Source organism: Saimiri boliviensis, chromosome 4 (assembly GCF_048565385.1).
Source record: "Saimiri boliviensis isolate mSaiBol1 chromosome 4, mSaiBol1.pri, whole genome shotgun sequence".
NCBI lineage: Eukaryota > Metazoa > Chordata > Mammalia > Primates > Cebidae > Saimiri > Saimiri boliviensis.
In genome coordinates this window covers 103,534,609-103,549,076 of record NC_133452.1, presented here as the reverse complement: position 1 = coordinate 103,549,076, position 14,468 = coordinate 103,534,609, and the positions used below count along the sequence as shown (strand labels likewise).

Below are 14,468 nucleotides of genomic sequence, written 5' to 3'. Positions count from 1 at the left end.
GGCTTTGCTCAAGGTCACTTGGGAAGGTGCGGGAAGGGTTGGTATAACTCTGGACCAAGGAAGAGAAAAAAAAATGAGATGAGAATGGCAAAGTTCCTCTCTCTTCTCCACCTGGGGGCTCTAGCCAGAAATGACTGGGCTCACCTGTTCTCTCCTGGGAGGGATTAGTGTCAGGAGTAGGGAGAAGGTGAGAGAAAACCCAGGGGAGGGGAGAGAGTTAAGGGTGGAGAGGCTTGGCAAGAGTCATAGAACCAGAAAGTACCTATCAGCAAAGACGGTAGCTATATGGTAAGAGCCACCTGTTCTCTTTTTTGTGACAAGGAGATTGCACAGCAGAGCTGGCTGGATGCTCCCCAAACCTGAGCACACAGTGTATTTTAGTTTCCTGGGGCAGCCATAACAAAGTTCCACAAACTGGGTGGCTTTGTATTGTCTCATTGTTCTGGAGGCCAGAAGTCTGAAACCAAAGAGTTGGCAGAGTTGGTTTCATCTGAGAACCATGGGGGAGACTCTGCCTGCCTCTCTCCCAGCTTCTGGAAGCCTCAGATATCCCTGGGCTTGTGGATGGCCTTCTCCTTGTCTTCACATGGTCTTCCCTCTGTGCCCAAATAGCTCTTCTGTATAAAAATGCCGGTCAGATTAGGGCCCACCTAACAATCTCATTTCAACTTGATTATTCTGTAAAGACCATATTTCCAAATAAGATCAAATTCTGAGGCACTGGAAATTAGGATTTCAAGATCTCTTTTGTTGGTGAATGACAACTCAACCTATAAAACATCAAGACCACATTTCCTTCATGTTTAGGGTGGCCAAGGTAATGTGGTGGAGAAAAGCGGCACAGGCCACCTCCAGGCCGGGCTCATAAGATCTTACACAGCCTCTCTTCCTCCATCTACCATGTTGGAAACACACGGTCAGTGGAGAATACCAAAGCCCCAAGGGATGGTAGAACCTCAAGACAGAAAGGGCCTGGGTCCCTGAATGACTCTGTGGAGCAGAGCCTCCTGCCAATCCACTTTAGATTGTAGTATGTTGGGCCATCGAGATTTGAGGCTGTTTGTCATTGCAGTCAGCCCACCCAGACAAGCCTGGTGGCATGTGGTCCTGAGCTTATCTGGGGGCAGGGCCAGTTAGTCCAGGCAGAAGGCTGCTGAGGGTTCCCTCTATGCAGGTGCAATTAAGTAAATGAGGTTCCTCACTCTGGGCCCATCTTCTTTCCTACTCCCTTCACCTTACTCAATAGATCACAGAGTCAGGAAAAGGATTCTGTGTTCGTGTGGCTATGGCTCCTGGGACTGGAGAGTAGACTCATTTGTTGTTGTCCATCTGGTCCCAGCTTTTCCCACCTGTCTGCCTTTTTCTCTGCAGGAAAGGTAGGGATCTGGGGAGAAGGTGTTATGATGGAGCCCACGCTGCCCCTTCACAGAATTCAAGCTCTTGAGGGTAAAGAGGAAAAGCACCAAATTTCACACATTTGGAAATCAAATGAAAAATAAGTGTCCCACGGGGCCTTCTCACTGTAGCCTTTCAGCGCCTCCGGCATGACTGAGAAACCCACTGAGACCAAAATGAGAAATGAAACCAATGTCAACCCTAGTCTGAAATACGAGGTTTCCTCGGACTACCATGTTGACTGGCCCAAGCAGCCTCCTTCCCAGAAACTGTCCCAGCTGTCCCCCTCATTGTCCCTCAGACCATCATGGGGAGGAAGAGGGGGCCAGCCAGGTACCTGAGTTTTCTCTGAAAAAAAATGGCCCTGGAGCCAGGGGTGGGGAAGCTGCTGCTGGCTCTCAAGGACAAAGATTAGCACCAGCGCTGAGTAAAGATCACTGTCAAGCAGCCTCAGGGTCCCCCCAGGCAAGGAAGGAGGAGCTCCAGGGCAGGCAGGATCCCAGGCAACAGGCCGAGCCTTGTCTCTGAGCCTTCTGGGTCTCCCTCTCACTCACAACACTCAGGCTGCACAAAATTATCTCCCCTGGTTCCACGTAAAAGGAATTTGATAACCCACTCACTCCCCTCTCTTAAGTAAAATAAACACAAAATGGAAAATCTGAATGTTTCCGGACCAGCTCCTCTCGGCAGCCGGTACCACCACACCTTTGTTCTCTGAGTGTCAGCGCAGTGGTCACCTCCAGCCACCTTGGGCCTTACGAGTTACACCCGGGATCCAGCTAGAAGTACAGCCACCTAGAACGGAGCCTTCAGATGTCTCCACAGGCTCACAGCCCAGAAGTTTTCATACCTGTCCCAGGTCATTTCTCTCAGTCTCGTCAGACTTATGGCAACGCATCAGAATTTAAGGCTGGCCTGTGGTTGAGGGAAGCTCCCTCTGTTGTTCTGGTCTGGCCTCTAGATCTGGCCTCAGGTGGACTTGCAGCTCTCCCCGGCAGGTGTCATTTTGCAAAGACCCAGTTGCAAAGCCTGCTCAAGTCACTTCCGTCTTCGTTCTGAAAGCCCTCATCTCCAACGCACTCGGTGATGCTCTGGTTTCTGGCTCATTTGCCAAACAGGATAGCAAACAAAGCTGATGAGCCTACCCAGTACCTAATAGCTCAGATGCCCAATCCCCCACCTTTCAGGCACTCTCAAGGGGGTTCCTAAGAGAAGCGGCCTCACAGAATTAATTCCAAGTGTGGCAGTTTTGTGATACCAAAGTGCACAGTTTTCCAGTGATGCCAGAGAACCTAGGAGCCCTGGAATGGGGAGACTGTGGCAGCTCAGCTGTGGCTGGGGTCTTGGCTGTGGTCAGCATCAAGGCTGAGGCTCCAGATCTTGTGGACACAAATCTAGGACAAGGAGTGGGTCTCCATCACCAAGTCACCTTACCAGGTCAAGGACATGTAGATCAAAGTCCTGAAGGTCTATCTCTTCTCTCTGCCCATCAAGGAGTTTGAGGTCACTGACTTTCTCCTGAGGGTCTCCCTCAAGGACAAGCTTCTGAAGCTCATGTATGTATAAAAGCAGCCGTAGGCTGGCCGGTGGACCAGGTTCAAAGTGATTGTCACCATAAGGGACTGCAGTGATAATGTCAGTCTGGGTGTTGAATAGCCCAAGGAGGTACCCACTGCTGTCTGCAGGACCACCAACCTGCCATGCACTCCATCCCCTGGTGTAGGGTGACTACCAGGGGACAGGATCAGCAAACCCCACACAGTGCTCTGCATGGTGACACCATATTGCCAGCTCTGTGCCTTTGATGCCACATCCAAGACTTAGAGCTCACTTCCGGAAAGAGACTATTCCCCAAGTATCCCTATTGTGAATACACTGACCCACACCATAATATCCAGGAATGACCATCGCATTGTGCCTTGACACAGGGAAAATCAGAGAATAAACCTGAAAGGAAGCCAACAAACAAAAAATCCACAAACATGCATTATGGGAAGTAACTGCGGGGTAAGCTCTCTCGCAGGCTCCCTGCCACTGCAGAGGGGAAAGGCCCTGGTCAGGTTGTTGGAAAACCTGAGTTCTCATCCTGGTCTTCTGCTCTTCTCCTTTGTCCCCTAAGACAGAGCACCTTAACTTTCTGAGTCTCAGTTTTCTCATCTGTATGATAATCCCTGCTAGTGCCTACTTACACGATTTTTGTGAAAATCAAATGGAATAATGTGCATAAAAGAATGCTGGAAATTGCAAAATGCCATCTAGATATGAAGAAATCAGGGTTATGCCCTCAACATTCATGCGCCTCCGTGGCAACCTGTGTCTTGGGTTGCAGCCAAACCAAACTCTCCTGGTTTAAACTCTGCCCGCCTTTGTGCACCTCCGGCCTCTGCTCCCTTATTTCCTTTGATCAAATCCCATTCAAGAATTCTACTTTCTCCAAAGACCTTCCTTGATCCTTCAAAAGAAAGTCAAGTCTGAATCCTCTGTGCTCCCATGTCACCTCATCTTTAGGGCAGTGATCATTTTTACCTTACGTGATGGCTGTTCACGGGCAGTTTCTGTTCTCTGCTGTCTTGCCCTTCTGGGGGCAGGGTCCATGCCTTGGTGGCTCTTGAATTCTCTCCTAAGAGTGCGTTCAGAGCTGACAGTGCGCAAGAGGCACACAGCACCATTTCGTCTGGTTGCAATGAATCGGAAAGGACCTCGAGAGGTGATCAATGTCTTTGGGACCTGGAGGCAGAAGAAGAGCAGTCAGGCTCCAGGGAGAGGGTCTATAAACATCTTTTGACAGAGAAACCCAGCTTCAAAGTCTAATAGTTTTAGATTACATTTGCATTGGAGGCTTTTAAAGTAACCAAACTTTAGATTTATATCTTCATGAACGGATGTGGAAGGGAAAATCAATTCCTCACAAGAATGGCTTATTTGTTTTTATCTCAGTGCTGAATATTATGCATCAAGTGACAAATTAATACGTAAATTGGCCAGAGACATATATGCATCACAGAATGGTGCCCTGATGAGAATGGAGTGAGGACTGGTCTGAGCTCCACATGGCCCGGGTGTGGCAGATGCCTGCACATTATGTGTCAGTCAAGTCAGAGTTTCCCAGAGAGATGTTGGAAGCAAAGACAACTCTGAGTGTTAGAAGAACCCAGAGTATTCCCGGAGAAGAAGGGCAATGCTCACACACATCATTTGGGGGGACACGTGGTACGTTATGCAAGGTTGGTGCCATCTTGCCTTTCCATGGCTGTTAGAAGGATGCCATGAGAAAAAGTCGTGGCAGCCCCCTGGCCCCTTCCCACGTGTGCCCTCTGCTTCCCCCAGTGAGCACATCCCTCCTCCAGGACAGGAGGAAGAGAATGGAGAAACATCACAGACTGGCCCCGAGAGAGGTGTCCTCTGAGGCTGGTGGGGCCCCTCTGCTCTCACCTGGCATGGCTCCCAGAGTGACTGATATGAGCAAATGAAGCGTGAGTACAACCTCCCTCCTCCCTCCTGCAGGCATCAGCCCCAGCCCTCCTAGGAGCCCTAGGGCAGAGTGGACAGGTGGGCATGAGGGGCAGTGCAGGGGCTGATGAGAGTCACCTGCTCAATCTCTGGGCCATCTGTCCCACAGCCAAGTGTGCCATGGGCAGAGGAGGACTCTGAGGAGAATGCAGAATCCAGGGCCCATCAGGGAATGCCTCAGTGAGCTGCTGGTAACCGAGGACTGGTGTGGGCTTCCAGAGAAAGCAGACCAGGCAGAAAGGGCAAGTCTACTCTAAAAAATTCCATAAACACGGAAAAAAACTAAAAGTGACTGTTTTCCCCAAGAGAGGGGATGACACATAATAGACAAAGCTTCTGACGTAGTCTAGCTAAAAGCCAAAGAGCTAGTTATCAGCTCTGGAGGGAGTGGGGTGGCGGAGAGAAAGCGGGGGAGACACACATACTCACACAGGAGACAGAGACGGGGCGGCGGGGGAGAGGGAGGAGGAGGGAGAAGAGCATTTTCTATTTGTCTGACAACCTCTTGTTCCGGTTCTTATCATGAAGGGACACCGGATGTCCTTTAGAGTGGACAATAGAAGAGGAACAATGGGAAGGAAAGGGTTTGCATAATCAGGAAAGACCATATGGAAACCACGAATGACAGATGGCTGTCCTTATGCCCCAGACACAGGTTGGCAACCCCGTTCACCTCTGAGGAGGCAGAGATTCCAGTGATAGAAACACCATGGATTTATCATCTGGGAGATGGGGACAGACCCTCACATTCATAGACACCCTATCTTGAAGAAGCTGTGAAGATGCGGGGGAATTAGAGGCTCAAGCATCAAATACCTGCACCAGGTCAGGTGGGGATTTTGCCTGGAAATAGAGAGAAGGTACTTTAATGAATTGGTCACGTCCGGGGTGAGAATGAGAGGAGAGGCGACTCTGTCAGGAGAAACAGGGAGCTGCCAGCACAGCACGTGTGTGAAGAGGAATTTCCACATTCCCTGAGGACACCTGTTCAATTAAAGCAGCTTATAAAGAAACAACAGTAACACTGTCACCCTGTCACATCCCACATTCCCAAGAAGGGTGATCTTGCAAGCCCCAGAGGGCTAGAAGCAACTGTGAGCTCCTCCTCTCCAGTATGGTTTTGGGGAAAATGGAATGGGTTAGGGGAATCTTCTATAAGCCAACAGTTTCAGTAAGGAATTGGTATTAATTCGGCATAGACAGAACGCTTCGTTTCTTAAGCATCACTCCAAAGTATTTATGTTCATCTTAAAAGGTTGGATGTAAATCAAGAGTTGAGTGTTCAAAGACCTTGGTTCCTATCTGCAGTCAAAGCCAGATGCTGGAAGATAGAAATGACAGAGCTGACTAGCTTTTCCCCCACGTGCTCAAGGCACAAAAGTCATTTTTCGAAGGCAGAATACCGCTCTGTCCTTCAAAAGGGAATTCCCTCAAAAGGGAATTCATGACCTGAGAAAAACAGCAGGTAAGTAAAAGGAGACTTCCAGATTTCAGTTGCCTTGTGTTTGGAGGTCTCTTCGAAACCTATCTGGTCACTGTGCTCAGTCTGGGAACTCCCCCAGGCAGGGACCCCCCTATTTCCCAGCCTCTTAGAGAGGACAGAAACCACATGTCCCTCTGGTGTCTTGGCCACCTCTTCAGACATTCTGGAAAGCTCTCTACATTTCAAGGATAGGAAGTCTGTGTGCAGGTGTCAAAAATACTCTTGATTTAAGTTGTTAAGATCCTCTGAGGAAAGCGTAAAGATGAAGCAAGGTAAAACATGTTCATGATTTGTTTTTAAATTAAAGGAGGTGGGGAAAGAAGATGAGAAGCCTGTGGAGGAAGAAAGGCAGGACATGGACGCCCTCAGGTCCCAGCTGTCCTCCCCATCTGCCCGAAGTGCTGGCTGACAGCTGCCTGGCCTCCTCAGCCCCATGCCCCTCACCCCATGCAGCACATCCCTGCTCCAGGGGTGGCCGAGGCCTTTGCTGTGACTGCATCACAGCCCAGCCTCTCCCTCCACCCTGTCCTGCCTCCTTCACTTCCCCCATGGGTGATGCTCCTGAAAGCCTTTCCAGGAAACCTCCTGCACGTAGCTCTCCGTCTCAGGGGCTTTTCCCAGAAAACCTCACCTAAGACAGGGAGGGAGGAGGGCGGGGACAAGGTTTTTAGTATTTTTAATGAGTAGACAAATTTTTTAAATCAAATACAGAAAAGGCACATAAGCCAACCTGTCTGTTGCAGCTCTGGCAAACCCTCGGTAGCTTCATTACCCATTCAGTATTAGTACTTATTTCTGGATTTATGCTACACATCTTATTCCTAGAATGTTGTCATGTGGCACCTTTTTATATCCAAAGTGGAATTATTTTTCTAAAACCTTAAAAAAAGACAATGTTGAAGATGCTGTTAGATACCCTGGATTAAGTCACTGAGTTACTTTAACTGCGAATGGTTTTTTTTGCATTTTAAGTGGAAACGATCTCCATAGTTCCTTAAACGTTTTCTTCATTTACGATACTGAATTATTTTTTACACTTTTCTCCCTTTTATCCCTTGCTGAATTGTGTTCTTGAAAATAACATTTTAATTATTTTTTCTTCTTTTTCATGCGGACAAGGTGGCAGCCCTGTGTGAGCCCTGTGTCTCAGGACTAAACCCCACCGCTTCTCACTTGGAGTTTAGGGCAAAATTCTCCAGCCATGCTCCTTCTGGTTACCATGCAGTGCACCTGCTGCTATAGAATGTTCAAGAAAGCCCAGAAAAAGCACGTTAAAATGAATCAACTAATTCTTTTCAAAATCCATGAATTTTAAATACACATTTATTTGCACATGGCACGAATGTTGATGTTTGCCTTATACTCTCTCTTATATGCACATTTTTTCCATTCAGATAATGAAAGCTGTTCAAATTAAGAAGTCAGAGAAACATAGATGTACTGTTTTCTATATACGATTATGAATTTTACTGGTTCATGCCTGTAGACTGTGGCTTTTTAAAAACCCAGTATTGGCTTACAAACTACATCAGAGCACAGATGGAAGCCCAAAGCGTTGTTCATCTCAGCTGTCACTCACTAGCTGTGAGTACTTGGGCAAGTTGTGTAGCTTCTCTGTGCCTCAGTTTCCCAATCTGAAATGGAGATAATAATATCAGCACTAATTTCATGGGTTGGTGCAAGAATTACATAAATTAATTCCCATCAAGTGCTTACACCAATGCCTGGCATACAGGTACACTATATTATCATTAAGTCATGGACCTTGCTGGGAGCAATGGTGAGCACATAGATCTTTAAGTCTCTCTTCAGAGACCCTGGCGGCTATTTATAAGCACAGGACTAGCAAAATGGCTCTTTCCCCAAATGTTAATGATACAGGAAACATCCAGCTGGACTCCCCAGTCTATAGACTTCTTTATCTTTAGACTCTTTCTGACTGTTCTTCATCTCAGCTCAGTTTCTGAGTCCCCAGATTTTACTTTCACACTGTCTTTTAAATGACTTGCTTTGCCTCTATTCTAATTGTCATCTCTGTAGCTCCAACACTCATTTTCTCAATTTTGGTCTAGAAGCCTTCTAGCTGACCTACTCACTTCCATTCCTTTAGCAGTCCAGAACCACCAATGACTCCCTACTGTCCTTCATGGCACTCTAGACCCTCCCAACATGGCTCGCGCCTGGTGTTGCCTCCTTCCCCATCATTTCCCTACATTCACCAGTCAAATTGGGTTACTTGCTGCCCATTTATTCTTTCATTCAGTCAACACTTCCTAGAGTACTTTCCAAAAGTTTGCTACAGAGTGGAGAAATAGACACATGTCATTACATCCTTGCATTAAAATTCTAGGATTGCAACCCAGATTACTAAACACAGTGTGGAATGTGCAATGAATCTTGCCTGGAAGAGGAGTGAGGGGTGGTGGAAATCAAGAAGGGTGAAGAAAGGATCAGGTACTACGGGAAGAGCTTTTCTTTATAGCTTTATTGATGTATAATTGAAGTACAATAAACTGCACACGTTTAAAATGTGCAAATTGGTAAGTTTTGACACCCATGAAACTGACCACTGTCAAGAGAATGAACACATCTATCACCTTCCACTGTTTTCTCCTGCCCCTGATCCCTCCCTTCCCAGGCAATTTCTCATCTGTTTTCTGTCACTGGTGGTTAATTTGCATTTTCTAGAATTTTATATAAACAAAATTACACGTTGTGCACTCCTTTTTTGGTCTGACTTCTTTCACTCAGCGTAATGAGATTCATCCAGTTTTAGTGTATTAACAGTTTGGTATTTTTAATGTATTAACAGTTTGGTTTTTTTTTTTTTCTTGAAGAGGAATATGCAATTGCAGGTATATACCATTTTTTTTTCATTCATTTATCTGTTGATGGGCATTTAGATTGTTCCAGTTGTTGGCTATTCCAGTAAAGTTTCTATGAGCACAGGAATGTATGTCTTTGTGTGGACATACACTTTCATTTCTCTAGGGTAATACCTAAGAACAAAATGTCTGGGTCATATAGTAACCATATGTTTTACTCTTAAGAAACTGCCCAACTGTTTTCCAAAATGGTTGTATCATTTGACAGTGCGTCCACAGCCATGCATGAAACTCCCAGTTGTTCCACACAAGAGGGTTGTCTTTGATAAGGTAATTGCAGGATGGAAAAAGTATGTGTGATTTTTCAGAGAATATCAAGAACATCAGTCAGAGCGGCAGAAGCAATTGAGCAAGTTGAGAGATGGGATGGGTGATAAAGGAGAAATTTTGCTCCAGGCCAGCTTCTAGAGGGCTTTGGTATTTGGAGAGTGTATTCCAGGCAATAGAAACTCAATAGAAACTCAGAAGACTACATCTTCTGTCTCTGGACATTCCGTGAGGTTTCCCACCTTTAGAGCGTTCTCTTCCTCGGGCTGCTCCCTTCCTTTGAACATATCCATCTGTTGTGTTGGTAATACCTACAAAAAGCTCAAGACCCAACTGAAATGCTACTTTGTCTTCCAGTTGATCCTCAACTGTGAGTTTCCTTCACCATTCCTTTGAATTTCACCCATGGCCCTGAGTCACCCTGTGCCTCCAATCACAGGGGAGTGCCCTATTCATCTGAGGTCTCTGGTGGCAGAGGTGGTGGCTCGTTCATGCGACATCACCCACAAGACCAATCCCTTTAGGAAGATGTATCTCCATACAAGTTTCTTTTGGTCTTATTTTTATGCAAAGTCCTAACTAAAGGAACATTTTGAATCAAGGAAGGTATAAATCTCATTGCTCATTTTGCCAAGACCAAAATGAGAAGATGTGGACTGATTCCAAGGAACAAGAACAATTACCTTGCCTCTCTCCCAGCTTCACTGACTTAACCATTTCATGCTCTATCCTTTGCTCTTTTATGCGTACCAGGTCTCCCTCACTCAAGTGGGGCAAATTATTTAATTAGTGAAAGAGCAACAATTTTGCAGAGAAAATGGTTATGTGCTTATGGAAGGTCAATAGCTTAAAATGTCCAAGGAAACCATTTACTGGGCTTAGAGAAAGAAAGCAGAACTGGACCCTGGCAGAATTAGGGATAGTTGGAAAGTACTCACCAGAAAGAATACCATCTGAGGGACTGCCCTGGTGCCTGGTGTCCATCCTTGCTCGGCCTTAATGCCCATCTCTCTCTCTTCTGTGTTGACATGGTGCAAAGTAACCAGCAACAGCAGAGAGTTCCCAGGAAATGGCACATGTGTGACTTTAACTGGTCTGATCCATGATCTTTGCCAGATTTACATCTTCTTCACCTCTTTTCCCAGTTTTCGACAAGACATTTAAGTCATTAGAGAACACTGAATATAATTGTTATTCTTGGAAAATCTGTCATGATATCCAGGGGTCTCAACCATGCCTTTGCCTGCAATTGTTTTAGCAGCTGGACAGGGCTATCAATAACACATGCAGTTTGGTTTGCTATGATGTCAAGGTGCTTAAATTTCTCTGTATCTACCCAGACTGGCAGGTGCTTCTAAATTCTAGTCTCAGTTCAGGAGGACATTCTTTCTCGAGAATGCCATCCTTACTTTAGTGTATGTGTTGGCCAGGGAAAGTGCTAAAACACTTGGGTCAGGGGCTTGGCTACTTTATTTTTCAAACTGCCTTAATTTTTTTAAAGTTCTATGGTTTTGACATTGAATCAATATCAGGAAAATACCAGAGGCCACTGCTACAATTTGCATTTCATAATGTGTTTTCTACTCTTTGAAAATACACTAGACTGTGGCAGAGTTTTCTCTGGGGTCTTTTCTGTAAACCTTACCTGGGCCATTGCTTGGCTGCCTGGTTTTGTCAGTCATCAGCATTCCTGATCAAGGTGGCAAAAGGATGAGAGGGAAACAAGGCAACTTGAAATGTTCCCTCCTTTAGAATAGTCAGAAGGAATGAAGCTCATGCATTTAGCTCTGGGCAGGCACGAGGATTCTAGATGAGAAGACTGGTAGAGACACTTCTTCACTGTCCTGAAGCTGCGTGAGCATTCAATATAGGACCCCATCTGTTTTGTTAAATTGACAATTTCCTTTAGCCGGAAATCAAGGTTCAAACTGAGTTTCAGACTAGCTACAGAGTAAGAAATAGCTTCACTTTCTAAAGACTTTGCTTTTTAAGACATTCAGCATGTAACCTAATTTCATTTGATAGGGTTTGTTTTTCCCTTCTCCATTTGCTGCCTAGAAATGTGTTTCATTATCTCCTGCAGAATTGGAGTTGGGAGGGAGAGCAGGAGAGTTTAAGTTCTCTGGGCCTCAAAAGCAGTAAAAATTAAAATAAAACAAGATAAAATAAAATTAAAATAAATCACAAGAAAAGCCATCCCAGTGATTTTCTGTCTTAAACACGTCATACTCAGCAGCTGTACTACTGAGGAATACTGGCTGGATCTCTTTGGTTTCCATTTCAGAAGCACAGAGAGAATACCAAACTCAAAAGAGCAAAAGATAACCCCTTAGCACAAACATAGACATGGCTAGATTTTATTCAAGGGAAATTGGTACCTACTTGAGGAAAAAGTTGTCAACTACCAGGCTCTTTTTAGGATGAAACATATCAACACTTTCAGATTTTTAAAATTCAAAGCTTCCAAAGTGTTGTAACATCCAGACAGGGTTTTATCTTTAAAAAGTAATTATAATGAAATACGATTTCCTGGAATAAAAAGCATTCATTTAGAGTCATCTTTTTGAATATTGATATGTGAGGAAAACACACACACTAGGAATTTTAGAACATCAACTTTTCAATGTAGAAGGAGTAGTTAAGCGATTATTGGGGAGAAAAGACACACACATCACCGAGTCCCTCAACAGCACAGGCTGTCTGTGTGGCTTCTGGTGCCCTCAGCAGATGGAGCCGAATTTACTTGATGTCACACAAAAGGGCCACTCCTCTCAGGATCCAGTGATCCGGGGACAACACTGTTCGCAAATATACCACAGTGATGAAGGTCAAGTCAGTTCGCCTGGGTTTCTTGTAAACAGGACATACATACAGCTTGGGGTCCTTGGGTGCTGTGGAGTTAATGGCAAAGATGTGCAGCACAGGTAACTGTGTGAAGAGCACCTTGGGGGTGGATTCCGTGAGCTTCCCATTCCGTCTGTCCCAGGCTGCTCCATCCAGGTATAGCCCATAAATATACACGCCTTCCTGGAAGGGTCAAGCATAAGGTAAAAGGATTTGTTTTTTAAACTAGGTGCTACAAAATGGGTATGAGTGTAATAAAGGTTGTCAGTTTGGAAATAAAACACACACCAGTCTTAAAACACTACCAGAGGGAGAAAGCACCACCGGGCGCATTGCATTAGTGAAATACTGAGCCCGGTTTTCTCCTGCAGCCTGTGTTGAGGGTATGAGCGCCATAGAAATGTTCCTGTGTGTTATTAGTTATTCAAGCGTGAGGGTGGCGTGCCTAAGCATCAGACTTAGCCAGCGGCACCAAATCACCTCTACAGGGAGGTGAAAGTCTCTGAGAGGTCTGGATTGAGTTGGTGGAAGGTGGGAGCCCGGAACATGGAGCTGGTGTCATGTGGGATCTCAGCCTGCCACTGGTCAAGCCAACCTGTGTCTCTACTTCATCTCAGTCACAGATGAAGTGAGGTTTTCACAGCCAAGCCCAGCTAGTGGGAGAGTCAGAGTGCCCCCAGAGGCCAGGCATGGTAGAGCCAGGGTAAGCATGGCAGGGGCATGGGTGGAGAGCCCTGCTTAGCAGCCAGCATCTGGCCACCCTCCCCAGTGTCTCTCTCATACAATAGGCCCTGCCCTGGGGGTCCTCACCATTAAATCGGGAAGATAAAATGCAAAGGTGCAGAAAAAAATTTTAAAGTTATGAATTGAATAGCAGCACACACTTGTTACTGGGAGTGCCCGGTGAACTGTTCTGAGGGTGAGTGACTTCTGAGGCAGTGACTTCTGAGGCAAGGTCTCTGTGGCTGGAGTGCTTAGGGGCCTCTGTAGAGGGGATGGCCTTATTTGAGATGGAGTCTTGCTCTGTCACTTCGGCTGGAGTGCAGTGGCGGGATCTCGGTTCACTGCAACCTCCGCCTCCCGAGTTCAACCAATCTTCCCACCTCAGCCTCCCAAATAGCCTGGATTACAGGTGCCTGCCACAACATCCAGCTAATTTTTGCATTTTTAGTAGAGATGAGTTTCACCATGTTGGCCAGGCTGGCTTCGAACTCCTGACCTCAACTAGTCCTCCCAAAGTGCTGAGGTTACAGGCATGAGCCACTGTGCTTGGCCACAACTACCTTTAATAAGGTTGAATTATCATGCTAATTTTGCAGATGGGCCTTGATGGCCTTGAAGCAGGGGCTGTGTTTGGAAAGAGGAGAGAGTGTAAGCATCACAAGCAGGAATAACACTAAAAAGAAAGGCAGGGCAGCTGGAAGAGCTCCAGTATCTTCTTTATCAGAGGACTCAATGGTTGTAAAATAAGGTAGGGCTTGACCATGGAAGGATCTGGGTGCTAAGCTGAAAAGTTTAAACTGGATCCTGTAGGCAGTGGGTAGCCACAGAACATGTATGAGGGAATGAAAATCAGAAAAAGAGAAAGAGAGACTGATTTATTGAGAGTCTACATGGGATCCAGCACCACGTGTAAATAATCACATTTAAATCCTCACAACTCCCTTTTTAAACGATTTATTTACTTATTTATTTGAGGCAGAGTCTCTCTCTGTCACCCAGGCTGGAATGCAGTGGTAGGATCTCGGTTCACTGCAACCTATGCCTCCTGAGTTCAAGCAATCCTCTCACCTCAGCATCCCAAGTAGCTGGGATTATAGGCATGCACCACCACACCTGGCTAATTTTTGTATTTATAGTAGAGATGGGCTTTCACCATGTTGGCCAGGCTGGTCTGGAACTCCTGACCTCAAGTGATCACTTAGCCTCAGCCTCCCAAAGTGCTGGGATTACAGGTGTGAGCCACCACGCCTGGCCACAACTACCTTTCATAAGGTTGAATTATTATGCTCATTTTGCAGATGAAGACATTAGGGCTCAAAAAGGCCACAGAATTTGCCCACATTCATTGAGCAGATCAGTGT

At 46.0% G+C, this 14,468-nt stretch overlaps 1 protein-coding gene across 1 annotated transcript in view; it reads right to left on the bottom strand.

Moving 5' to 3' along the window:
* Nucleotides 1-12,189: 12,189 nt before the first annotated feature.
* The window catches only part of DNAH8 (dynein axonemal heavy chain 8), a 313,022-nt gene continuing 310,743 nt past the window's right edge, over nucleotides 12,190-14,468 (bottom strand). Inside the window, exon 92 of the mRNA XM_039467518.2 lies at nucleotides 12,190-12,567. Coding sequence (XP_039323452.2) covers nucleotides 12,280-12,567 — 288 coding nt within the window. The 3' untranslated portion in view covers nucleotides 12,190-12,279. The remainder of the gene's footprint in view (nucleotides 12,568-14,468) is intronic.